This window comes from Passer domesticus, chromosome Z (genome assembly GCF_036417665.1).
Source record: "Passer domesticus isolate bPasDom1 chromosome Z, bPasDom1.hap1, whole genome shotgun sequence".
Classification (NCBI taxonomy): Eukaryota; Metazoa; Chordata; class Aves; order Passeriformes; family Passeridae; genus Passer; species Passer domesticus.
The window spans coordinates 8235575-8263233 of NC_087512.1; the positions used below are offsets into that span (position 1 = coordinate 8235575).

Sequence of the window (27659 nt, forward strand, 5' to 3'; positions counted from 1 at the left end):
CAAAGCAAGTGGACTGGCTTTGTGGTTCAGTTATGATGCATGCAGCACCAGGGCTCCAGCTGATGGCTCCGTAGCTCTTGATTCAAGTAACAGTTTCACATAACAGTGCTTCTGGCAGCCCAGTGCCTCCAAGCAGACCCTGTTTTCATGTGAGAAATCTGTTCAGCCCTGCTCAGTGCAGGCATTAGACGTGGTGTGCTGCATGTACAGCTGCTGGCATCTTCCTCTGGGCACCAGCATGAAACCCATGTGCTTATTAACATACCAGATGGAATCTTTGGTAGGAAGTCCCTGCTAAACCACTCCTTACCCCTTAACTTAAAGCCACCTCTTCCAGGAGTTCTGGAGGATTCATCCCAAGCACTAATTCAGCAATAGGCTTCCTTCTTCTGAAACTGACAGCACTTCACACACCCTGCCTTGACTTCCAAATACTTAAGGTCCAGACAGCTTAGTGTAACATTCCTGGCTCCTCTCTCTTTCCTGGGTTTTGTTTGCAAAGACTTTTCTGGGTAGCTTTTGAGCATTTCTGTTTTGACCTGTATCTGGCTTCAAAGTTGTTTCCCTTACTTGGCAATACAGGATTGCCTTCAACAAGTGAGAAGCTCCTATGATACATTAACACAACTTGCCTGCTACGTGGTGAGATATTTAAAGGCTGCTGAATTGTTACTGCTCAGAATGTGGCTTACTGGTATTAATGAAATACACAGCTTATGGTGCCAATTAGTCATCTCTCATTTACTCAGAATTCTCTCCATCCTTATATAAAACACACACTAGTCACAAACATCAAACCAAACACTATCCCCTACCAACCGCACTCTGCAGCACCAAGTGTAGCAAAGTGCTGGCTGGGGTTTCCTGTAGCTGCTCCAGTGCATGTGTAAGCAAAGCAGGTCTAAACTGGTGGACGTGTTTGCAGTGATTTGTCAGTGCCCGGGGAGACGGAACAGAGCTGAAGCTGGGCTCGCATTGTTTGGACACACTTTGACTTCAGCACCAAGATTTCATCCAGCATGGCCATGAAGTTCTGAAAATCCTGGCGAGGAAGGCACAAGGAAACAGTAGGGAACAGTATCAGCAGGTTGAAAAAAACAGCATATTTTTTACACTGCAGCAGAATGTAAAAGCATTCTGCAGACTAGTAGATTAAATCAGCATTTCCTTATTAAAATCACAGCCCTCACAGACAAAGGTCAGTGCCTCTAAATACCAAGGTTCACTGACTCTGGTAGTTTTATCTGTTAGTGAAATTACAGCTCATGTAGTGGCTTAAAAATAAAAATAAAGCAGCTGCTGTAGCTCTTCTACTCTGGTTAGCTTTTCAAAGGTTTGGTGCTGGGACTGGTCTCCTGGTTTTACCATGTACTGAACTCTGTTCCTGACACCTGTCATGTTGGATTTATCAATTATGAAAATAAATGGTGAGTTAGGCCACTGTGGATCAGACATTATAGCCCAATCTTGAGAGATGCAAGGGATTTATTTCCCATCAGGTCATGGGGCCACGGCTGCAGGTCTGCCATGAGCAATACCAGCACCATATCCAGCCTCAGCCTAGGGAACTCTACCTTTCATAGCCACACTGATAAAAACCAGTATGGAATATGGAACTGTGATTCAAACTGGAGTTTTAATCCTTTTTTAAGTAGGGCTGTATTAGTAAGGGAGCACTTGGACGTGCTCTTCTCTCCAGCTGAGAGAGTTTGGGGCCTTTGTTCCCAGGTCTGTGCCTGAGAAGCTGGGAGGTGTCAGCATCCTCAGGGCTTGTAAATTCAGCTGCTGTGTATGAAAATCAGTCATGAAAAAGCTTATTTGGCAGTACTCCAGCTGTATCTCCTGCACTGTATCTCTGTCCTGCAGGGAAATCAGGACAGCTATGAAGACTAACCCAGCTGCTGTGGCATATTTTTCTTAAGCACTTTAAATATTGCTTTGTTCAGTGTGTGTCTGGTCTTAACAGGAGCTTCTCCTGCAGCCAAAGTTTCACGGCTGGAGAAGTTGAAACTATCTGCAAATGGAAGGAGAGAAGCTGATGCATGAAGCCCAAGCACATTTCATTAAAAAATGGTCATGCTGTGAAATAAAACTACAGGGTATGTTATTCACATACTGCTGGGAGGCCTGGCAAGCTTGTAAATATTCTGCTAGCCAGAAAATAACTGCTTGCTGCAAGGGGCAAATAAATGCAGGGAGAGAGCTGGTGTCCAGTGACTAACAGACTTAACAAGAACAATCTCAGAAGATTTAAAAAAATTAAGAAGATGAAAGATAGCTTTGTTTCACTGCATTGTCTGCCACAAAACAAATACAGTTTATGTCTCCTGTGCTGCTTTGTGAACTGTATGTTATCTGTAAAGCAGCATGTGCAGCTTGAAATCACTGTGAATAAGCCACATGGTGGCCTCACTCCAAAGTCCCTGAGGGAAGAGTCCCTGTACTTCAGGATCTGAACTGTGATAGGAATTGAAGTGGTTTGACAACACAATGCAGCAATGGAGCTTGGCTTTACTGAGAAGGTGAGGAAACTGGGAAGGCAGGAGTTCTCACTGGAAAATGTTCATAGTCTGGATTTTCACATAGGTGTGACAGGCATCTGTTGGGATACAGGAGAAACAGACAACTGGGATTGCCTAGCTAGCAGTGGGGCCATGCAGGTGCCAGTTTTTAGGTCTAGGGTACACCACTGTCATCTGAGGCAAAGACAAGCCAGGAAACACTTGAGTAACCAAAGCCAAGAGTGTGTGAGGCACAAGCCACAGTGGTCAGAACACTGGACTAAGCCAGGCCCAGGTTGGTGGCACACCTGCAGTGTGATAGGCAAAGAGGCTCCCAGAAGGAAGAGCCAAATCCCACCAGTGTCCTGCCCTAGGGGTGTGCTCTGTTCTATTGTATTGGCTTACTTGTCCCAGCCTGCAAGAGCAAAATCATCACAGGGACAGATGGCGTGTCTGGTACAGTCTGCCCCGTGATGCGAGATAAGGGAAGGCTCTCTTATTAGAGACAAGGGCTTCAGGGTTGGCCCATCCATCTCCTGCTCCCCAAGGGCCTGTCACAGTGGAGACTGGCAAACACAGCAGGCACTGAAAATGAGAGGCCTCTCCCAGGACTAAGGCCTTGGAGAAGGGCTTGAACTGACAAGGAACATCACATCACCAATTCAAGTTAATAATATCTAGGATTAATTTGTGCAGGCTCAGTGGGCACCAAAACCATAATTTGAAACACTTACCATTGCTGACATCTGATTTATCAAGCACTCCTCTTTGAAGCACAGGTGTGCCAGTTCATCCAGCTGCTGCTGATGAGCACGAATTACAGTCTTTCTGATTAACAAAAAACACACGCTGGTTACACAGCCTGTAGTGTAATCACTGCTTGTAATCACAGCTGGCCTCAATAAACCTTCAAGAAAGAGGAATACCCCAGAGGAAGCCTTGCTGTCCTGTGTCCCTGGCACTCAGGAAGGGCACACCAGTGCTCTGTGAAGTGCAGTGGACTGCACTGGTGTGGGCTTCAGGATGAACTGGGTGACTGAGGGCTGCTCACAGAGGAGTGACCACAGCCCTTAGCACAGGCAGCACACAACTGCTCTTCACTGTAGGAGAATCAAGGAGCACAACAATCATCTAATTAATAGGTGAAATGGTTTATGGCCATGAGCCTGTAAGTAATTCCAGTGAGAAACAGGCTGAGCAGGAAGGCTCAGTGCTGCTGTTGATTCCTCTGAGCAAGTTTCACCGACCAACAATGTATTTTCAGTCAAGGGAATGCAGTCCAGTCCCTGGGAGCTGACAGTGGCAGCTCAGAGTACTCAGAAACTTTATATCTACATCTTCAGTGACTGCTCAGCTGCTCTAGCAGCATTTCTTTCACTGATGGAACAGCTATAACCTGATTCTTGATGGAAGGTTTTGATATATTTTAGGTACTTTAGAGCTTATAGTAAGCCACTTAATTACTGATAACTGCAGTTTGTATTATAACATTTATTCCTCTAACATTATCCTAGAAGGTCTAATATAATAATTGGCTTCCTGTGAGATTTTAAAATATCACTAAATAAAAGCAACCATATATTTTTAAGATAATTACTATAAATTATGATTAATCTTATAATTATTTAATAGAATGATTAACCATTGGTTTTTGAAGTACGTATGACATACAAAAAAAGGAAATGTATCACACATCCAGATTTTCTAACCTTCACTACAAACTTCATTATGAGCAAGACTTACTGTGCCTTTTCTAGGGCGTCCCTCTGCCATTTCCCCATCTCTGATGCAGCACTTGGAGAACTGCTGCTGGACACATGTGAGGGGCACTTTGCATTTGCTATTGGCTTATTATCTTTGGTTGCAAATCCTGCATCTGCAGCAAAAGTCTCTTGTGTAAAAATACTCTGCTTTGACTTGTTTTTCAGCAACCCTGTCTCCTCATTGCCGAACGATGACGTGGCAGGGTCTTCAAAATGGGTGAGGTCCTCATTCCTCAGCCCTGGCTTGGGCTGCAGCTGCCAGCAGCTCTCCTGAGAGGGGGACTGGGGTGCATAGCTCTTTTCAGCATTTATTTCCTCAGCACGGGCCCCTTGACTTGAGTTAGACTTCCCTGAATTACCAGCACTGATATGCTGATTACCATCAGCACCACACCGCCTGCCTCCCGAGTGTTCTTTGAAGGGGGAGTCACTGCAAAGCCCCACACCCTCTTTCTCTGGCCTGGCGAGGGCAGATCCAGCTGCGGATCCAGCTGTGGATCCAGCTGCAGATGTTTCTGTCGGGTCATGTCCAACAAACAAACTGCGCCGGACTCCCTGCTTGGATAAAACCGGTTCCAGGTGGCAGCAGCACGGCTTCACACGGCCACAGGTGGGTGGGAGCTTCTTGTTTGTGTCTTGAGAGGAGTCCAGCAGGGCACAGAGGCTTCCTGCGTGGCCAAGCTGCTCCACCAGCTCCAGCATGCTGTCGGTCAGAGATCTGCTCCTGGTGCACTGCCAGCCCTCATCCTCAAACCTGCTCTGGGCGTCACTGTCCGGCACCTGCTTCTCACCATGGGGCTTCTCTTGGTTGGAAGACGCTTTCTCTGTTTCAGTGGTGTCCTCACCATCAGGAGGCGACACCAGGAGCGGGGTCGTGAGCTCAGAGGTGAATTCTGAGGAACAACTGGAAGAAACAGACTGGCTGACTTCATTTTTTCGAGCTTTCCATTTTACACCTCCTCCTGTAAGGCCAGCCTTTTTAGCCAAAGTGGATTCTTCCTTCTCATGCTGGAGATCAAACTCTTTGCACTCTGGAGTTCCTGATTTCAATACAGGAGATACATATGGGGTTGAAGTATCCTTTTCTGGAGTTAAGGTGCCTTCACTGGAGTAAACAAGACTTCTGTGTTTGGACTTGTACTCTTTGTGTTCAGCTAGGAAGTCCTTGCCATTTCTCCAGCTGCAAGCAGGATCTTCCTGCAGGCAGTAAGGTTTTTCTGCAGTATTGCTTGGAGGGAATTCAACAGCTAAGTCATGGCTCCAGTCTGCAGGAGTTTTGCTGCAGCCTGAATTTTTAGTGGATTCTTCTGCCTCTGAGCTACCCTCACTACAATCCCAGTTGTCATCTAATCCATGATCTTCCATGGGTGTTGCATATTCAAAAAATAAATCCTGCCGCTTTTGGCCTTTTTGCTCTTCTTCAGTTCCTTGCTCTCTTTCATGAAGGAAAAATGAATGTTGACTGGATTTGTTGCTATTTCCTCTTTTCACACTCTTTTGACTACAGACAGGTGAGAAAGAATCTTCACTGAAATCACTGTCATCCAGATCTTCCAGCTGTACCCACTCTTTGCTCTGCCCTTCAGTTGGAGTAAGGCTCAGCTCCTGCTTCACTTGAATCTCCTCAGGCTTGTACTGCATTAGAAACCTCTCAAGGGGTTGATAGTTCAATTTTTGCTTTAGAATAGGGGGTTGCTGAAACTGCTGGTGATAAAGACGTAAATGCTCTTCCCTTTCCTTCTGATATGAAGGCAGATATGTCCACGGTTCAACAGACTGTTTAGCAAAAGTATTTCCCCATTCCTGTTTGCTGTTGGAGGGAAGATTGCCATCTCCAAAGGAATTATCTTCACTAGAAACGAGTTGTTTCTGAAGAGGCTGCATTGTCTGGACTTTCTGGCACTGGACAGGTGTTCTGTTTTGCATATACTTGTCTTGCTGGCCACTCTCTTCTGTTTCTGCTGTGGCAATGAAATCCTCCGCTGAGGAGCTCTTTTCAGAGAGGGGGGATAGATAATTTTTCTTCAGGGGATGTGTTATTTGTAGGACTCCCTTAACTGGGGTGGTGTGGTGGAAGCAGGGACTGGTGGTATTTTCTGTGTAGGCATGTTCTTTGTCAGTTCCCTTGGGGGTAGAGGTAAGAGGGACACCAGGTGGCTGGAGTGTTGCAGGATATGCCTTTGGTTTTGTAGCACTTGAGGGATGCTGTAGGCCTAGCTTCACTTTCTTTGGAGAGCTCTTCTCCCCAGGCGGCAAAAAGGGGGTGCCTTGGATATTTTTTGGAGATACATTTCCAGCTCTGCGACGCCTTTTTGTGACAGGGGTGGGATATCTAGTCCCTTTCTTCAGCTCTTTGACCCTGCAAAAAAGAGGCTGGATTTAGAAGATGTCATGCTTTCAGATAAATAACAGCATCTTCAGAACAAATTCATGCTTTCATATACTAAGACTGAATATTGAATTCAACATCATGATTTGTTTTCTGTCTGTGATTCTTCAGAGGTATCAAAACCCTTTTGCTAAAATGCCCAGACTTTTGGAAAATCTATAGCAGTCTTTTTAAGCTCTTCCTTGAGCAGTGCATAACAGGTCATGCTCAAGTGAGTGGAAATGGCCTCAGTTTCAGTGTGAGTGCATTTCCACACATTAAAATGCAGCAGAACCAGCTGGTATTCTCCACAGCACATCACAGAGTCCCACAAGGCTCAAAGTAGGACTTTTGAAGTAGTTGCAGTGGGGCTTCTTGCCTCAGGTGATGTGCACAGGACTGCACTGCTCCTAGATCAGACTCAGCAGCACAGCAGTGAAGAGCTGCTTTAACTGGTATCACCCTTTCCCCTACCACCCTGACCCTCAGCTGCTCCCTCTGCTCCTCTTGCCCCTCAAGTTGTCTCTTGTTCTTTTAAGACCAGCATTGCACATCTTGTGATTTAATTCCCGCTCTGTAGGAGGGAGGATGAAGGCCTTGCACACATTCTAAGTAGAATCAAAATACAAAACTAAATCAAACCTTTTGATTGCCCTGCAGTTTAGCAAAAGTATTTCCCCATATAGTAGCACATAGTGATATTTTCATCGCCAAAAGCGGCCATCAGAAAGTACTTACAAGACCCAAAAAAATTTAAGGCAAAATATAAGAGTTGGAATAAGTAACGATTTTATCAGCTTTTTAAAGATTCTGTTTCTTGCCTAAATTGATATTTTCAGTTCAACTATAACAAAATGTAATGGCAAACATCATGCATTACTTTTTACTTTGTGATTTTCACCCTGGCAAGAACTGAGTTTCACCTCCTACCTGTCAGCATATCGCAGAGTGTTCAGGGTGTGCTCTGCAGCTAGGTGGCTCGGTGAAACATTGGCTATCATACATGTCTTGGAATTGCCAATGAAAGAGTCTTTTAGCACCTAGGGTTTGAAGGAAAAAGAAATTGCGTTCATCCTGTAAATTAGCAACATCTACAGAAGAAATTCAACATGAGCTAGTGGCTTATTAATTTTTTGGATAAATGTAGTCCCATCTCAGTTTTTCTTGCCTTTATTTGTTTATAGTTTAAAATGAATACAAGTACTAATTAGGGCTCCAAACAAGCCCTTGTTCCAGACGTCTCAAGGGTGCCAATATGGTTTGAGAATAAAGCAGCTGTTACAGCTGAAGTCAAGAAATATTGATGAAAGCTCCCAGGACAGTAACGGAATAGAAGATGCAAGATTGTTTTCAGACTGTGGGGAGATGGATGGTAACTCTGTATGAGTCTGGATATTGGTGTTTGGGGTTTTGTTTGGTTTCACCTCTTGGCTTGTTTCTTTTTTTCCCATGCCAGTCCCCATTGTTGGCTGGGGGAAGTTGGCAGTTGGCTTTAATTCTGTGCTTACATTTAAAATTAAAATTTACAAAAGCTATGCATTTCCTCTCTTCCTCAAGAGAGGAAGCAGTTACTGAACTATGCCATTTATTTATTTATTTGATTTTTTGCTTATTTTTGTCCTCAGCAGGGAAACCTCTCCTCCTGCCTTTCTGCTCCTTTTACCTGAGTTAACTTGCTTTGCCGGAAAGGAGTATGCACTTGTTCCTGATCCAACGCCCGAATGCATTCCTTTAGCTACCAAAAGAAATTAAAAACAGAAGGGGAAAACAGATCAGTCATGCACTGGCAAGGAACTGAACGGCATCAAACCAAGCCTACCCAGGTCCTGTGTCACTTTGACTCCTACAATGTGCTGTCCCTTGGAAGGTCAATTTGTGCCCTTCCTGATGGCTCCACGGGTGGCACCAGATGCAAGGAGCAAGCACAAACATTTAGCACACATGGAGCTCCACAGAGCTGCTGCCTGCACTACATCTAGTTCGTCTGAAGCCAGACTGGGTGTAGCCTAGGCTATGCTGCAGCTTGCAGGGCAGGTGTACCCAAAGGACAGAGCTTTTTGAGCTTTTTTCTTTCTTCTGGAGAGAGCAGATTACGGTATTGTCATGATGATACTGCCATCAAGGATTTACAGTCATTCTACATTCTACAAACTCCCACTGAAAATGACATTTATTTCTTATTTTTACAGCATTTTATCAAAAACTGTACCTGTAAAAAGTAAGAGATCAAACTATTGTAATTCTTTAGTCTGGCTCTCATGGTTGCAGTGTCTGAAAGTCTTCCACATGAAAATCACATAATATTCAAACCAGCAGCAGACTTCAGATCTCATGAGTTAAAAGGTCTGAAGAGAGAATTATGATCATTGAGGCCAAAGCTAGGCTTTACAGGCTACAGGTTACGAAGATTTACCCAAAGCTGCTTTTTATATTTGATTCAGTTACTACTTGTAGACTGTCCAGGTATCTTCTTAGTTTCACACAATACCAAAAATGTACAGACTCTGATTTTACAGTTTCTTTTAAAAGAATTTCATGGGCTTAGGATTCTTGGGAATCACAGAATTGTTTAGGCTGGGGCTTAGACCTTCAAGATCAGACTTCTTTCTATAGAGAAAGAAGTCATGACACAGTTATTCACCAGCAAGTACTCAAGAAAGCATGAAGTACAGAAACACATTCACTTCACAGGCTACCTCCCCAGCACAAATACTAATATTCCAGTGCAGGAAGGGCCTCTATGCAAAAGAGCATCTACATTCCCCAAGCCACCTCCTATTTACAACAAACTAAGAGGTACAGCTGCGTGCAGACCTCTGCACTGCTGGCTCATACCCTGGAACCTGTATCACCCTCAGCCTCGCTTAGAGAAGCCCCCAGTCACCACTGAGCTCCTCCTGTTTGCATTGCAGGAGGTGCAAACCTTTCTGCAGCATTTACACTTACAGGCACTTCTGCTTTATCCTAGATGGCATTTTTCTGCTCCTTTGTCCCTCTTTGCCTGACTAAGGACACTTACAAAGACAGTTTGCCTCAGGAGTGCACTTCTTCCTGTTCCTTTCTCCCCACACATAAATTGATAGTTTTTATGTTCTTAAGTCCTTTATTCCTGATTTGAAAGAGAAGTCTAAGTGGTAAAAATAACTGGCAGGAACAGATGTGCTTTTATGAAACAAACACAGCAATTCCAAGCCAGTATTCTTTAGAAGGGACAAAACCTTCTATATTAAATATGGGTCACTTACACTACACCTAACATTGTCCATGCTATGTTTACCTGTCTGGCAGTAAGAATGGATTAAAAATACTTAATTTTTATATGTTTATCTCTTCCTTCTTAAATTGTTTTTCAGTCATGAGACAAATTAAACTGAACACACTTAGTACCTTGGTTATTTTTTCCTCTACATGCATACATTATTCTGTGGTTAATTTTTATCCCAAAACACATGCTAGTAATTAAATACAAGACCTTCCCCAGACATAATAGTAGCTTACTGCCAAAAGACTTTGGTTTATTTCTGCTCCTTCCATTTTTGTTTGTCGATTCGATTCTTTGGCATCAGCTGCTCTTTCACTGCCAGCCAAGTCAATGAATGATATCCTAGAAAAAACAAAGCTGCATTTATCTTAGGGGCTTTTTTTCCCCTCTTCTTTTTTTCTTTATTAAACCAGCAGGCTGCAACACATGGCATCAGAAGAGTGATTAGAAATAACTACTTTTGAACAACAAGAAACATCCACTGGAAATATCTGAGATACCAAAATAAACATAGGAGCAGGAACTGTGTCAGAGCATCTTAACATTAAATAATAGAAAGTGTAGTTACATGAGATGACAGTGCTTCAGAGTTTAATGGATAAGCTGTGTAAAGTACAACACATTCATCTCTGCAGATAATCACTCTGTTTGTAGTTTCGTAAGAACAGGGCTAAAAGAAATTTTAAGTGTTTTGATTTCTCCTTCCGGGTAAAAGGGACAGCTGCCATGTCAAATGGGAATTCAGGACAATAGGAACAGAAATTTTCAGGGTAGCAAATAATACACTGAGCTTTCAGTGATCCCTGTTTTTCTTTCCACAGAACTCCATTACTCCCTTTCACGCTCCCTAGCTGTGGGTGCCAGCTGCTGTACTGACTGTTGCACTGTATCTTTGTCTTGGTCCTTCCTCTTTTTCTGCAACAGCCCTGACTTCTTTATTGGCACATCTTGGCATCCTTCCCTCAGTTCAGCTCCACCTCCCTTTCAGACTCACAAAACCCACCCAGTTCAAATGCCACACATACATAAACCTCTATAATTTTTATTTCTAAGCCTGCTTGTTCTGTCTTTTCCTCTCTTCAGTGTTTGTGGCTTTCCCATTTTGTCTTGTGTTCAAAATTAGATCCTGGGAAAGAAGACAGTGTGGCAGCTAATGGAAGGAGGTGTTAGCAGGATTATGTGATACTTGACAGTAATGCAGATGCATAGATGTTCTTCCTCAGATCTGTTTCTTGAGGTTGTTTACTCTGGAGAAAAGATGACTGAGAAGAGGTACAATTCATTTTTGAATACATAAAGTGGATGCCACAAGAATAAGTAAACTGCTCCTTCTGTCTGCTGCAGATAGCATCAGAGTCACACACTCAAATTATCAGAGAGCTTTATGTGAGGTACTCTGATTCTTCTGGCCAAAGGCAGACATCTGTCATGGAGTCATCTCCACCAGGGCTGGTCATCCCACACGCCCTTTGTAGTCAATTACAGGACAGAAATGCTTTGAGGGGTAAATGCACCTGACCTAATTTACTGCAGGGATCCCAGAAGTGGCAATTTTATTCTACTGACTTCAAAGGAGGTGAGTTCACATGTGGATATGTCCACTGCAGGCGTTTAGCTAAATTAAACACTGAAGATGAGGGGACGGATTTGATTGTCAAACTCCTTCAGTGGAAATTTGTGTGAACAATTTTGACAAAGCTCTCACAGATGTACCTAAAACATTCTCCTTGGAAATAGAGAAAGGGCTGGGGAACTTTTCAAAGTCCCTTTTAACCCTGTCTTCTAATTTAACTCACACTTGTGCACTAACACCTCCTCTTCTTCTCTTGAATGTCCCTGGGCTTAACAACAGCACTGAGCACTTCTGCTTCTGCTTCTGCTCTTACCTTCCAAATGCCCTGTTGGCTGTGTCTTTAATTTGAATTTGGATGATGGCATGAGACCGAGAGGAATCTGAGTTGACTGCAGTAACTCCTGTGCTACGTTCTTTCCCCCCCTTCAAAATCACCTGCAAAATAAGGGGAACAAAATCCAAATGAATTGTAAATAAAACCACAATCTCTCAGAAAGAGATCTTGTCCTCCTAAGGTAAGGAAACATTGTGAGGAAAGGTGCATTACAGCCTTAAGATTTGGTGCAAGTAGAGGTAGACTGGATCCCTCCAATATTTCTTTCAGAGCTTTGGGCATAGACTTGCTTGTAGTGACACTATAGAGCCCAAAGAGCACACTGCAAGTTACAATCTGTTGCATCACACATTCACATTTGCAAAATATCCAAATTATAAAATTAAATTCTTATATTGGTGGCATACTATTGTAGTACTATAGACAAAATCTAAGAGACTTATGAGATTGACCATTTGTTGTGTTCTTCTAAAATTTTGTTTTCTCTCATAGTAGATGAGTACAGTTATCCAGAAAGTCACACAAAAAGTTATGAACTGCCCAAATCTTTCTAAATTTCCACAACTAAAAAAAAAAAAAAAATGCCAGAGTAAGGAACAAAGTTAAAAGATTAATTATACTCAATACAACAGTAAAATAAGAAAACAAGGAAGGAAGGCAAGACAGGAAGATAAAGGCTCCTTCAAGATACAAATCTGGATAATTCTTTTTTGAAAACTTTAAAGGACTGTTGCAGAAAGTTTAACATTGACTGCAGCAGGGCATTCATAGAAAAACCATTAATTTTGCTTCTGGCTGCAAGAACAAATCAAATTATTGCCTAGCAAATTCAATACATTCTCAGCTGATAGATGTGGATTATCCATGCTTTTCAGTGGCCAGTTCTCAATGACCAACATAACCACCCACTGCAGCTTCTGAGCTTTATATCAGTGCTAAGTGAAGATAATTTTTGAATCAAAGCCAACATCAATGAGTGTGACTAACCAGGGATGTGTTCAAAGCTCTTTCCATATATCTGTTGCACAATACTCAGAAGTTCTGAGTCAAGCCAGCAACATTTCTGTGCTCAAAAGGGCCGGTGAACAATGTATTTTTTCCCCCAGGATATCTGTAAGAATTAAGTAATTTAATAGCTCTTCTATGTGTGGAATGTGATAATACCAAGGAATTGCAAATCAACCATATAGTAAATTTGCATTCTAACTTGTAGAAACGTCACCAGCTTGTTCTGAAGCTTCGAGTTAATGGGAGGATGAAAAACTAAATTAAGTGCAATATCAGTGGACAAAACGATGACAATTTTAATGAGCCAGTTACAATGTTAGGCACTTGTAACTGACACTTCCTTACAAAAAAAAAAGAATTAAACTACGCAAAGTCAGGCTAAATAGAAAGTAGATTTAATCAGCTTGCTTGTTGCAGGACAATAGCGAAAATTTGCCAGTGTCCTTTTAGGGCTTAGACAGCTAGGGAAGAAAACTGAAGCCTTGTTCTTGGTGAATGTTATCTACTGTTTAAAGATCTTAATTTTACTTGGCTGTTATCATGCACACACGTAAGCAGTATTTTAATCCTAATTCACACAAAATATCTCAATCTTAAGTATTTTCTAATGTCTGTTTCTATTAATTTTCAAATTTATATATTCTGTGCAAAAACCATGTGTCTTTTATATACAAAAATCTACGTCAATAGACCCACAAGATACCACACTGGGAAAAATACATATCCAGCTTTTAAGGTCCCTTACTGGGACACTATTTAACTTCTGGAATCTTTCCCTATGGAATGGCAGAAGAAGCAACAGCTGTGAATCAACTACTTGAACATGGCAAACACAAGAAACAGCTTAATGAATAAAGGCACTTTTAATAGAGCCCCTTGGTGCCCTGCTGGGGTTCCAATCTCAAGGCCTCAAACAGGAACATAACTTGTGCTACACAATAAAAAAATCTCTGTAAGCGACACACCTCACACATAAGCAAATTGGGCTGCAGAAGACAAAGAATGAACTTCAAACATTACCTCCAACAGCTGATCTACAGAATCCACCTGAACCTCCCGCAGTCCAACTATCTGAACAACGTGCTTGCCATCTTCTCTTGCATAAAGCCTGACAAGAGAACAGTGCAAAAGGAGATATATGAAATCTTAGAAAGCAGCAGTGAAAAGACATGTCCATGCCGTGACACTGAGAAAAAGCAATCAAGGCTACTGACAGGGGAGAGGCCCTGCTGTCACTAATTTATTTTCAGACCTGGAGAGGTACTTAATTTATAACAAGTACCACTGACATTTCACTGCTAAAGAGGCATTACCAGTCCATCTCTGCTAGTTTAAGAATATAATAAAGCAGGGAATTTTACCACGTTTACATTTTAGAGTTCCTGTCTCCCTTTAAACTACATCCCAGGCTTCTCTAAGTCCTCATCAAACTGTAAATTTTGTTCTGTTCATTCTAAGGAATTTTGCACAGGATTTTAAAACAGCTCCTACAGCCTTGGAGTAATATTTCAGCATCACCTCCAGAGGCTTGCTGGGCTGAGTCACTGGGCTGCCAGATAAAGGTGTCCAGGGAGAAGGTGAGCAGGCTTTGCAGAGTCAGGAATGCAGGAGATCAAGAGGATCTTCAGAGACTGGATTGGCAAGAGCCAAATACCCACTGGCACAGCAGGAGGGACAGCCAGACTTTATGCTTGACCAGGGAAAGACAAGGACTCCACAATGGTTGACACATGACAGGCTGTCCAAATAACTTGTGGGTGTCCCATGCCCGAAAATGTTCAAGGCCAGGTTGGATGGGGCACTGAGCAACCTGGTCTAGTGGAAGTTGTCCCTGCCCAGGGCAGCAGGGGTGGAACAAGATGATCTTTAAGGCTCCTTCTCAAAATGTTCTATGATTTTAAGAAAGGAACTTCTGGCCACAAGTAGCTTGTTTCTCTACCTATAGATGTCCAGTTAATTTATTACAGTGTAAGCAAGAGCCTGAGCTTGTATCTCAAACCTTATTTTTCCCCAAAACAACAACAAGGATTCCCTATCAATGTCACAGTATCTACTGTCAGATCTTGCTATCCTAAGTATCTCCTGTGAAAAACCCCAATTAAATATGCAACATTTGCTATAAATGCTACTATGTTAAATGTAATCACATGAAAACAGTAATTGATTTCCAAACAGTAACCAACTGATTCACAACCACAGGCTTGTAGGAAATAATGTTTTTACTTAAATACCTTTTCCTTCCATTTAGCAGGTCATAAAGATGTCCACAGTAGATCTCATAAAAACTGATCAGAACAACAAGATCTTTTCTGGATGGTGATGATTCCAGGTGCCTAAAGATGTCCTGGGCAGCCAGGGCATAGAGTCCTGGGTTCCGGTGATTCCCTATCATGGTGTAAGTCTTGCCAGCACCAGTCTGCCCGTATGCAAAGCAAGTTGCATTGCCTCTGTGAAGACAGCATATGTGTTTAGTGCCACATCTGATTCATTCATATCTAGTAATAATATTCTGCAATGCTGGTATCTGTCTATAGTGGCCCCTTAGCAATGAGGTTCAGTCTACTACCCTCTCTGGGAACCTGCAGAATGCTTAACAATGATTTCCAAGTACACCCTATGGAGATCTGATGTGGTACAAGGTGCTGGCTCTCCCCTTTTCCTTTTCCTTCTCCATTTCCTTTTCCTGCCCCTCTTAAAAAAAAAAAAGACTTTGTACCTGGCTCAGTACTCCTGGCAGAGGAATGGGTAAAAAGGTAGGGCTGCAGTAATCACAGCAAACAATTTCTTGCCAGTTTAGATTGCAGATTGGCCTTGCCATGGTGTCATATTAAATGAATGCCAGCAGGCGGGATGGAAAAGGGAAAAGCTGGATAAAAAATAGCACAATCTCTTCTGGTGGCTTTACTGGACTGAGGGTAATGTGAATTGTGGCTTTAGTGATTATTACACAGCAAGGTACAAGTCTCATTCTCCTTTCTCACTTTCCTGTTCTCAAGAGCATGATACTCTGTCTCTATTGATGACACTTGGAGATTTTCAGTAACCGAATGCTCCATATTGTTAATTTTCAGTATGGATACGTAATCTTTACCTTCAAAGACTCAAAAAAGTAATTATATTAAAGTATATATATATATATATATATATAAAACACCTTGTGTAGCGGCAAGATGTCTCATATAAAGCCACCAAAAATTTTCCATTAATCAGGAAGTATGTACTTAAAATTAAACCTCTATGCAAATATAAATCAATAAAAATCAATCACAAGGTTATTCATAATCTCTATTACCTTGTGAACAGTACAAATACATGTAAATATATCTCTCAGTAGTCTCAGGAAAGAGTAACATTATTTCTCTACAGATGAGTGTGCTCTGTCACACAGGAGCCTTTGCTGGAGTGAAGATGAGAGCTCAGAAACCCTGGGACACATTTTTATTCTAGGCTGACCATGCTTTGGTCACTTAGTTGCCACTGAGGTTTAATTTAACCTTCTTCTTTAATTGAGATTTGTCACCTAGCATGAAGAACGTTTTCTCTGATTTATTTTTGTCAAAATTGCAATCAAAGATATTCTGAAAGGGGGAAGGCATGTGGCAAACATGAAATGAGGATATGTTACAAAAGATGAAAAGCATAAAGGAAAATTCAGGCACAGACATAAAATTGGAAAACAACAAAACAAAAAATAACCAATGTAAGCACTGGTGCCCTACCCGTTTAAAATATGCTGAATGAGAGGATAAGCTGTCTTCATGTACACATCCTGATTGGTACATGACTCCTCAAAGACTTCATCAAAATAAAAAACATGCTGAAAAACAAAGATAATCTTTACTTGAGGATGAATATGCTTCACTTCCCCTCTAACTCCATTCAAAGGTAAAATGAAATAATGAAAATCTTTCCAGTGACTTCATACAACTTTGGATTAAGTGGAGAGTGATTTAGCACACTTAATATGCAGCACAACTCATGTAGGAACACACCAGTCAAGAGTTCAGGGTAGGAAAAAAAAAAGGAAACAAAAATGCCTTAATTTCCCATCACTCTGAAGCATAACATATCAGAGCCTTTTAACATAAAATAAAAGAAGCTAATTAAAGAAAACCTATTCATGAAATGAATCAGCTCACAGATGTACTGTCAGACTCTAACAGTAAAAAGAACTGAGAGTCAAATCTTGATTCTCTCAAAATTAGTTCTCACTTGTGATTTAGTTGTGATTAATTGCCTCTGTTCTTAAAAAGTTTTGTGCCAGAGAAGAAAGAAGCTGTTCCTAAGCAAAGCTACATTATCTGAACTCAAAAGGGGGCAAGAAAATCAAAACTTCCCACACTCCAGATCAGACTCAAAGAATCAGGGTCTGTGGAAATGATTCAGCATGTGGCCCACTGTAAAAGGTGGCACATGAACTGGGCCTGAGAGAGATCTGAAATTTTACCAGATACTCCAGACAGTTGTTACTAGGGTCCAGATTGTAAAAATAACACTCATGAGAGCAAGAATAGCTTGCTGCCTCTACAAATCAGCTCTGTCCCTGGTGCTGTCAGTCACAGTGAGAATTTGAACTATGACAGCACAAATTATTTGGGATTAAGAGAGAAAGACAAAAGGGAATTTAATTTTCAAAAGCATTTGAGAAAAATAGAAAGGAGGAAGGGGATGAGGGTGTGTATGATTCATTAAAACAGACCTGAAGTGCTGAAACAGTGGAAAGGGAACTCCTCACTGAAGTACCCTGGAAAGCCATCAGCAGGCATTTCTCCTGCAGCAGTGGGCTTATTTTGCTACATACAACGGAAGTTCCAAGAGACATACTTCCAGACCTTAAAATTCTGGGCTCAGGTTTGCTGGCACAGTCTGGCATAAATCAGAAGCAACTCAAATACAGACAACTCTGAGCTAAAACAAAGGCCCATCACCTATTTCAGTGTAAGAAATACTAAGAGTCCTTTTCTGTTTTTACTCATGGAAACTCCAGGCACAATAAGATTTATCCATGAAAGTGACTGGCCCATAAACACAACCTCCAGTGGAGGACGTTACCTGTAAAATGTATTGTGTAAGATCAACTGCCTCCTTCTTCTCGTGGAGAAGCAGGGTTTCCTGATCTTGCACTGTGATTATGTTAGCCTCCCCACGTCTCTCCTCCCTCAGGCAGAGGGGACGCTTTCGGACACACACTCTGATTTTTTCACTCTCTGTCCATGGAGTCTCTTTGTCGAAAGTATTGGATCTACAACAATAATGGAAGTCCACATTTTAAAATCAAGTTACAACAGAATCTAGAATATGCCTGAATTTGTTACATTTATCATAGAATGTTCCTGTTGTTAATGCCTATCAAAAAACTCCATGACACACCTCATTTTACATGATATAGTTTCTGATGCTTTTTCCTAAACAGACAGATGCTTCCTGTACACTTCTGTTAAAGGAATAGTTATGTTTGTACAGCTACACCTCTGAACTTGCTGCTGTACTGACGTATTTTAAGTTGTACAAACACATGAGATGGAAACTGGCATAATATCAAAGTTAACGTAATGAAGTTTACTCTTCTGAAATTATTAGCACTCATGATTAGTCACTTAATCATGCACAATGGAAATATTAATAGATCTTGAAAAGGAAAAGATACAATACTTGGTTGCTTTTCTGCTCATGCTGGACTTTTTCCTTCCCATTATAGACTGTCCAAATGGTTACAAGTAAATTACTCAAACTGGCAAATGAGGTAGTATCACCATGTTCCTGTTCAGCTCAAAATAAAACAAAAAAAAGAAATACTGATCTCATTCTTGTCTCCCCTTTGGTCTTTTTTCATAAAAAGTTTATGTGGTTTTAGACCATAAACAAAGTGGTGCTCTTACGTTTCAGCAATTTTACTTTAGTCCCCTTCCAGACACCTCAGAAACAGGAGGTAATTTCATGTTTCATTGATTAACCTGCTGCGTACAGCATTTTGTGAATAGAACAGGCTTGAATTAACCAAAGTGTATTCAATATATCTCTCCCTTCTTCAAACTGTCTTACTGTCTTCAGCCAAATCAGTAACAATTTTCAGGCTGGATTTGCATTTCAAATAATCAAGCCCCAACTTGCCCAAAAGCAGTGTTTCTGCCACACTGTCCAGGTGCCAAAATCTCTTAGCACAGCAACTGAAAACTCATATATTCCAGTTGTCTAACAAATTGTAACCCTCAAGTCACCCAACATCTCATTAACATCCACAGGCCTGTGGTATCATTGCTGTTGTGCTCCACAATTCCCCAGAAGTACAGAGATGCAGATTTAAATCTCAAGATATCTCTTTGAAGTCCATACATGAGCAATCTTTACTTGTCGCTGGAGTCCCTTTAATTTTAGTACAGGTTTTCTGTGCAATCCAGGATCAGGCTGTGCATTTAGATGGAAAATTCTTTTGTCACAAAAGAAAGGCAATGACACTTGAAATAAGATGCTTCATAAGCTGGTGTGAGCTTATGCATATCACTAGGCACCAAATGTTGTCCAACAAATGATCGGAGGCTCTGAAGTTTAATTCTCGTGCCAGAGGGTGTAATTGGTGACCTGCAGCAAGAGCCTGCTGTGCTCTAAGGGCTTGAAGCAGAAAGGATTGCAGTATTTGGAGAAAAAAAGCCCTGAAAATTTAGATACTCTGCTAGTGAGCAAAAAGGAATAAATTTTTTCTAGTACAGAGGAACATTTGGTTGAGTGTATTTTGTATGGGAATAGAATGCACATTAATTCTATATGCTGAACCCAAAGTTTGTATTTCTTACTAACTCTTAAAATATAAATTGTATTTTACAAGAAAATAATTTTTCATTACTCGGAAAAAAACCAAACAACAGACATGACAGATCATCAGAAATCTGACTAAATAATAGGTCAGAAGGACAATTATGTCTTTGAATAATCAAGTTATTTGCTGTGGGCAAGTTCAAAATAAATCTGAACATATTAAAAGAGCTCTTTGTCTTTCTCCTATCTGAAATCATATCTGTGTTTTCAATATTTGTCATAGATGAGATTAGGTAAACCTTCACAGTGGTCAAATCACAAGATGCCATGGGAATGGATGGATTGACCAAAGCAGTTAAGCACTTGCAAAACAGGAATCACAAACTTGAGTGTAAGCATGCTGCTCTAAGCCTGCCTGAAATGCACAACTCTCCAAACACGAGAAAATTAAGTTGAGGCATATCAGGAGGAGGATGCAGAAATCCCATGAGATGAGCCATAATACTTGGCACAGAAGAATGTGCTTGCAAAAGAAGAGAAAAAGGAAAGAGAGGACAATGAAGAACATGTCTCTCTTGCAGGATTAAAAATCTTTAACTCCTTTACTTGAACCATTAGGTTTAATAATGTATAATTTTTAAATTTGCCAGCATTATAAATCCTGTCCTTGCAGCTGCACATTGGCTCATCTTCCAGAAGAGACAGAGAATGCACCCAGGTATCAATATATACTGGAGGTTAGTGCACTTCTCCAGAAAGTGGGAATGATTCTTTTTTTCTTGCCAAGGAGAGTTATAAACCTTTGTCTTGCCTTTCACAGTCTAAGTGCTCTACTTACTACATCACCTTAGTATTTTTTTACCATGGCAGCAACATCTATCTCTCCAGGCTACATGCACTCCAGGTGGGAGCTGTAATTGACAACTCAACTTCATGGATCTTTCCCTGTACCAAATCTTTCTCCACAGCCTTCCCAGACCAGACCTAACTTCATAAAACTGCCTCTTTTCATTGCATATTAACTACCATAACTCCATTGCAAAAGCTAGATACTGGTATTATGTGTGCAGAGGCATACGTGCTCTGCTGGTGAATCAGGAAAAAAAATAGTGCTTTAAAAATGTTGCTACAATAGATTTACCAGTGGTTCATGATAACCCCAGCCCCTCCAGTACCAAACACTGGGAAAAGTATGGAAGTTACAGATCACATGCCTAAGGAGCAGCTGCAAGGCATCCCTCTCACCATCAGGTCTGTAATCCTTCCCAGCTGTATTCATTTTCCTTCCTTTTAAAGCTTCAGTTCAGAAATTTCTTAATAAACAAATATAGCCATCACAGCTTGTATCCTTTTTACCAAGAAAAGCTTGACAAATTTAACAACAGACAATGCCGTATTTTGGAAAAATAATGTTTTAAAAAATAGTCCCATGGAAAGACAAAGATTGGCTCAAATACCAAGAAAAGAAAGCCTTAAATCCTGAAAGACAATAAAGACTATTCTTAGACAACCTTGGTGAGTAGCAGCTGGTGAAATTCAGATGATTCCTTCTATGAGACTCGGAGAGTTGGAAATGCCTATTAATATCTCTCTTGTCTGTAAGACTTTGCATTGCTCTATAGTGCTTAGACTGCTTATTTGGAGGTGAGGAAGACAGATTCTGCTCCACAATTAAGAAAGAATCAATTATGATTAACCTCAAGTATTAGCAAAATAAAGGTGAGTGATTATTACCTGATACAGGAATGAGGTAGTCCATAATTGTACCCTGAAATGTGAGTTACTCTTTGTACAATAGGAACTTCAGAATCGCCCAGGAGAGGAGCAATATCATCAGAAACTGTTGGACAGCTCAGGTCATTTTTTGTACCTATTCCAGAAATATGTAGGTCTCTTCTAGTTAATCTGATTGGCTCTGAATCGTGTGGTGGAATGTGTCCCTGTACTTCCCCTACACTGTCCTTCTCTTCTTTGGCACTGAAATCGGGTGGCTGACACAATTCAGGTTTAGAGTCTTTAGCTGCTCCATCATCTTCTCCACAAAAGGACTCGAAACGCAGCTGCCTACGGGGTCCTGACTTAGTCACCTGAGGCTGAATGAAAAGGCCACGTGGTTGAAAATCCTCCTTGCTTAAGTCTGCAGCGCCTTCCTGCAGTGTGATTTTGATTATTCTAATGAGCTGGAAAAGACGTTTGCGGTCATTTGTGTCATGGACCCCCAGTTTGGTGTAATCTTCCATGGAAACTTCGGCAAGCTCATCAACTTTCTGAAGACCAAAGGCAGTAAAGTGGGGATAATATTTTTCAAGTTCTGCTTCACAAAGGCATTCATAAAGGCATGATGCCATCTTCAACCTAGAGGCTACAAGAAATCAAACAAAATAAACATTAGAATCACAAGAAATATCACATCTGACAAAGTTACTAATGAAGAAACTGCATTTCCTGATGCCACCACTTGCAGCTGGCTAGAAGCTTGTTTAGCTCCAAGTTTACCATACACTAGACAAACACTAAAGAAAATAGCAATAACAACAATAAAGTAAAAGATGAAACACATATTTTATCCATTAAACTATATTTTAAAATTTTATACAATACACAAAACGTAAAAAATGCACAAGACAATATTACTCACTGCCACAGAGCTCCTACACGCCTGATGTCTACTTGATGAATGCCACAGCTACTGAAACCCTGTCCTCAAGCTATAGAATGTAAAATGCCTAATTTTAGACAGTCAATTTAATATCAAGGCACATGGTCTAATGTGGTTCAGCTACCCCTGGTTAATTAACCAGAGGAGAAAAAACTGCACTTGTCCTCACCCCAAGCTGCCTAATTAAAACCATTCTTCTTACAGATGAACTATAGAAAAGTTGCAGTTTTGTTGTGTACTTTTCTCTTTTATGTCATGAATCCTCTGAGCATTTCTGAGTCTCCTTGACAGAAAAACCAAAAAAAAAAAAAAAATTCTGCAGAATTTGAAAGACAGCATTTCTCTAAATCTATATATGCCACTGGAATGCCATACTTGCATTCTTGGGAAACCCAAATAAGAAACATGAATCACTGAAAAGTATGTTTTAAATCCCCCAACTTCTTCACTTATGTCTTACATGGTGCAGCTGTCTGTATCCCAATGGATTGGTATCTGCAGATATTTTTATTACTTCCATCAAATACAAAAATGATAGCACTTCAAGTATTTGTTTCCCACTGCCTTCTCATATCTTTGTTCAGTCTAGGACCTTAACAAATACTGCTCTTACTCATGTTTGCAGGTCACAGTAAGACTCAACAAAAATGAGTTATTTAAGTTTTCCTCCCTGTGGTTCAGGGTAGATTCTTTGTGAGGATTTTCAAGGCTCTCTACAATAACATTGTACAAGAAAATAACGTCATCCCCAAATCTGAGTCCATGTCAGTAATTAATACATCATGTTGAAGTAATAACAATAAAATCATATGGATTAATATAGAAAATGCTGACTGTATAAGATACTACAGGGGCCAAAATGTACAGTAGACAACATCTAAAATGACTTAGAATCCATGCTTTAGGTAATATTATGAGATTCAACAACAACAAACTCCAAGACCAAAAAATTCACATGTCAGTGAATTTATTTAATGTGTAGATAATGTGATTTTGAATCCTGAGGTAAAGTTAGAGTCACTGCTGAGGCTGCTAGATCCTGGGAGGGGGAAATCAAAACTGACAGAGAGGACAGCAAACCCAGAGAGCAGAGAGACTAAATACCAAATGTGTGCAAGGGTTTCACAAGCATTCATTGCTTGTCAGCTTTTCTAACATATAAAAATACACAGGAACCTGAGACTTCATTTAAAGAATTACATTTTGGAAAAATCCCCTTTCTTACATAAGACAGCTTTAGATGTAAAACCAGTACAGGTGCTGTGCAACTCTCTGTATGCACTGCCATGGAAAATTTCTTCTGTTTGATGAAAAAAGCAGTTAGAGCTCAAGGCCAAGATACCAATCTCAAAAGTGTTGAGAATCTGTTAAAGACAAAAATAATCCAATAAATTTACTTTGTCTACTCTATCTGTATCTCCTACATTACACCTATGTCTTTATATATCCTTATATTAAATACAGAATGTCCACAGACCCTAATTCAGTCATAACCTCTCTTGAAATTATAATGGTGAACACAGTAGAGAGAAAAAAGAATAAAAACATAAACAATGGAGACACTTTCTAAAAAAAACCCAGCATACAAGGGAAGATAATTACAAATGTGAAGGTCAAGGTTCTAATTAAAAAATGAAATAAAATATATTTAAATAGCTAGAAATTACATGTTGTCATTATATGGAGTGACAAGTCAGAAGAAACTCTCAGCATTACGGAAATCCAAGTAATGTAGGTACTGCAGAACCTACAAGAGCAATGTAAGCAGCTCTCTGTGGCTAATTAGCTAAGGCTGTGTGCCACATGAAAGCAACTAAATGGTTTCTTAACGAGACCTGGCCTCTTAATGAGAATTGAGATCTGCCTTTCCAGACAGAATAAATCTTACTGGATCTAAGTGATTTCAGGGGTAACTCCACCAACTCCTTATTGACAGGACAGGAATTTCACGAGCTAGGGAAAAAAAAAAAACAACAGCTAACTAATAAAGGAGTAACAAATTAATTAACCACAGGAAAAAAAAAATTAGGGATTGGCATAATGAGAGGATCAGCATTTTTGATCACTTTGATACTCAAGAGTAGACAATTGCTAAAAGATTTTGTGTGGTTCAAATATGAAAGAACTCAGGGAAAACTGAGAGTGAAACTCTTCTCACCTTTCAATCACTGGTGCTCTAAAAAGAAAGGGATTTCTTTCTCCTTATTGAAAGAATACTTTAATTCATCTAACCCTGTGGAGATCTTTGTGTCTGAAGATGCTTTTCGTAACAGACAAACAGACAAATTCATCAAAATAAATTTGCTTTGTGAAAACTAAGAGGAGGTTTTCAAGAATCCTAAATTGTTAATGCCATCTTCTGGTAAAAAAAAGACAGAAGACTTTTAGTCTTGTAGCAGCCAACATTTCCTCAGTTATTTATTTGTTCACCCATGAGAATAACATGTCATGGGGCAGAAAAACATACCATTCTTCAGTGTGGTATTTTCATGCCAAAACCTAGGTCTTGTTCCCCACAAAGATATGGGTAGCTTCACTGAAAACAGGGTTGAGATAAAGGACTAGAACTTCCTGAAATAGTTGGATATAACATACTTTGGGAAAGAGGTGAGTGTGGAGGTATAATTCTCTATGTGGCAAACATGAGTTCTCTACAACTTGTTTCTTATGCCAAGACATCTTACAAAGATTTTAAAAGGCTTCTAGATGCTGGTAATGGGTAAGTGCTTATTGTAAAAAAGAATTACAATGGGTAAGTGCTTATTGTAATTAGAATTATATATAAAAGAGACACCAGCTTAGCCACAGAATTAGATTGCAGTTTGTTATAAGAGAAATCTTCCTCAGCTTCAGTATTAGAGGTTTTTCAAAGGTCATAAAGCTGATGAAAAACAGAAAAGTTGGGTGTAAATAACAGGAAGGAGTGGTTACATTTTTCTGTATTGAAGAACAAAATTATGCTCTAAGAGCTGATTCTCCATTTTAAAATGCTTTAAATTATTAATTACCTCTTTCACAAGATCTTTTCCTTCTCAATGCACTTTTCAAGGTGGAGGCAAGGTCTTCGAAGGTGCTTGGTGAGTGTCAATCACTGTGTATAAAATAAATGATGTAAAAGCCCCACAGAGATTATTTTAAGAATAAAGCAGCCTTGAACCACTATACCTTGATCATTATTAACTTCTGATTTATTAAAGATCTCAGTACCCATTGACTTGAGTAACCCTCATATGTCCTGTTTTCCCACTGTAGCTCACTCATATTCACCTGACAACTTTAGACAATTTACAGTTTCAATTTTAGATTTAGATGATTTCCTGAGTGTCACCACGGAGAGAGAACACAAGTGTCATTATATCTATTCTTCAAATTAGGGAAATAAAGTGAACAAATGTTACGTGACATTCCTACAAATGCAAATGATGCATTTTGTCCTGCATATAGGCTAAGGTAATCACTCTGAATAATAAAACCTGGCCTGGTTATGAAATAATTTCATAAATCATGATTTTCAAGGGTATTTGATAAATATAGAAATTGTTAATCAGATTACAAAACATAAACACCACCTTGTTTTCCATGTAAAGCATTGTCTTCTACAAGTACCTTACTAAAATAAAACTTAAAAGCTTGAAAATTTGTAAATGTGTGTAGCAGGTGGGTGTTTTCTCCTGATAGCAACTGCAGCAGCAATGGTTTACACTGTACTTGCTACTTGCAACCATTTTACCCCAAAAAAGACTTCATCACAGGTTCTGCTCATGCCAAAGAATTTCCAGGTTTCTTGAAACACAGAAGCAAAGCATGAACTGGGAAAAGGGAACGGAATTAATTCTTGTCACTACCCATCCATCTTCATTCCTTATTCATTTGAACATTAAGCTCTTTTTTTAAGGTGATCCAAAGGCAAATCTGATTTAACCCTCCAGAAGTGAATGGCTAATTTGCTTTCCCAGAGCACCACACAAAATGCTTTACCTTTAATCATTCTGACCCCGTTCCCAGGGAACTGGGTTCTTTCCTGTGAAGAATGGGGTCAAACTGCAGCTGCACTTTTTTTAAGACAAGCCCCACAGCAAGAGAGAATCTGTGCTGTAAAATGAGCCCAGAATTTTAGTTTAATGCAAAAGGCAGGGCTCTGTGAAGCCATGGTTGACGTTGCAGCAGATCCCTTTGGAAGATCATAGGATTACTCGACCCTGCACGTAAACAACAGGGCATTAAACATTCCACTGCTCCTTGGAACAAGTGCTCAGCTGCTCTGAGGCTGGGCACTGACAATAGAAAACCACTTACAGCTCCAGTGCAGCAAGAGTAACTGCAGAGGAGGGAATGGTTTTAATGCTAAATGGTTTTAAAGCTATTTTACTGCTGGAGCTTGACAGGTCTGCTGCTTGCAGCAACAAGTGAGAAACGGGGGTTTCCTTTGCCACTGACATACCTTGAGGAAGTTACTAAAACAATTAATGTCATTAAAACTGCCTTACAAAGAACTAAATATCAGGGATTTTTTTTGTTTCCCCAGCAAGCATTTCAGAGCATTGTGTTGCTCTATCCATATTAACTAATGTCACTAAAACTGGCTGACAGACAAACAAATATTGGAGATTTTTTTGTTTCCCCACAAAGCATGCCAGAGCATTTTATTCCTCTCTCCATATAATTATAGCCTGGTGACCTCAGCAGAAGAGGCTCCATCCTGCAGCTGATCCCAGCAGCTGCCAGGAACAGCTGCATGGAGAAGGGGAAGTGACCAATATTGGGATATTGAATGTTGGAAGTGTCCAGTATTCAACCACGTGCCGAGAAAATAACCCACGAGTTATGGCAAGGTGCCAATTATTTGGAAATCCTGCCTGAGCTCATCCTCCTACCCAACGTCCCTCATGGTTTCTTTAATAATTTCAAAGTTCTACTTAAGTTTGAAAATACACAAACATAAAAATATAGCTCATAGATGCTATATAAAATATATTAAAATATATTTTAAGTCGTAATTAAGCAGTTTATATATTTTACATAATGTATATAAATATGCATTATTAATTGCACTTGCATATTTTACATGTTACATAGGTTATGTGCTATCTGCAAAATATATAAAACACATAAGTGAAAGATATTTTATAACTACAAAAACGCAGCCAAACAAACCGCCACGCGCCCGGACTTGCACCGCGTGTCTGAGGGGGGGGACACGTCCCATCCTTCCCGGAGCTGCCCCAGCACGGCTTTTCCCCGCGCGGAGCCCGGTGGGGCCGGCCGGGGCGATGTCCCCGGAGCCCCCCCGGCCGCAGCTGTGGCGGTGCCCTCAGGGCCGGCTCCCCCCTCACTCACCGGCCGCGGCGCCGCTCGGCGGCCGCCATTAAGCCGCGTCTCCATGGCAACAACGCTTTTCCCGCTTCAAACGCCCGCGCGCAGCCTCTCGCGCACGGCCA

General features: G+C 40.6%; 1 protein-coding gene across 6 annotated transcripts; it reads right to left on the minus strand.

Moving 5' to 3' along the window:
- Window positions 1-720: 720 nt before the first annotated feature.
- On the minus strand, window positions 721-27646 carry KIF24 (kinesin family member 24). Of its 6 annotated transcripts, XM_064405550.1 has the most exons (16): window positions 27559-27646; window positions 25230-25312; window positions 24110-24174; window positions 23447-23585; window positions 21297-21924; window positions 17862-18051; window positions 16529-16626; window positions 15041-15256; window positions 13830-13917; window positions 11781-11902; window positions 10131-10236; window positions 8296-8367; window positions 7563-7672; window positions 4245-6623; window positions 3236-3329; window positions 721-1042 (listed from the first exon to the last, which is right to left on the minus strand). In XM_064405550.1, the coding sequence occupies exons 5-16, from the start codon at window positions 21908-21910 to the stop codon at window positions 902-904; spliced, it is 4230 nt and encodes a 1409-aa protein (XP_064261620.1). In that variant the 5' UTR covers window positions 21911-21924; window positions 23447-23585; window positions 24110-24174; window positions 25230-25312; window positions 27559-27646; the 3' UTR covers window positions 721-901. The 6 variants fall into 6 exon arrangements, with proteins under 6 accessions (XP_064261620.1, XP_064261623.1, XP_064261622.1 ...); XM_064405553.1 differs by lacking the exon at window positions 24110-24174; XM_064405552.1 differs by lacking the exon at window positions 23447-23585.
- Between the last annotated feature and the right edge of the window lie 13 nt (window positions 27647-27659).

Bases quoted from the DNA above. Each gene is read 5' to 3' on its own strand.
- KIF24 (XM_064405554.1), bottom strand. From the start codon at position 21,910: ATGGCATCATGCCTTTATGAATGCCTTTGTGAAGCAGAACTTGAAAAA. The intron at 8,368-10,130 runs GTAAGCTACTAT...TTCTTTTGGTAG, and splicing joins TAAACCAAAGTCTTTTGGCA to CTAAAGGAATGCATTCGGGC. The intron at 7,673-8,295 runs GTAAAAGGAGCA...TTCAAACCCTAG, and splicing joins GGCAAAGCAAGTTAACTCAG to GTGCTAAAAGACTCTTTCAT.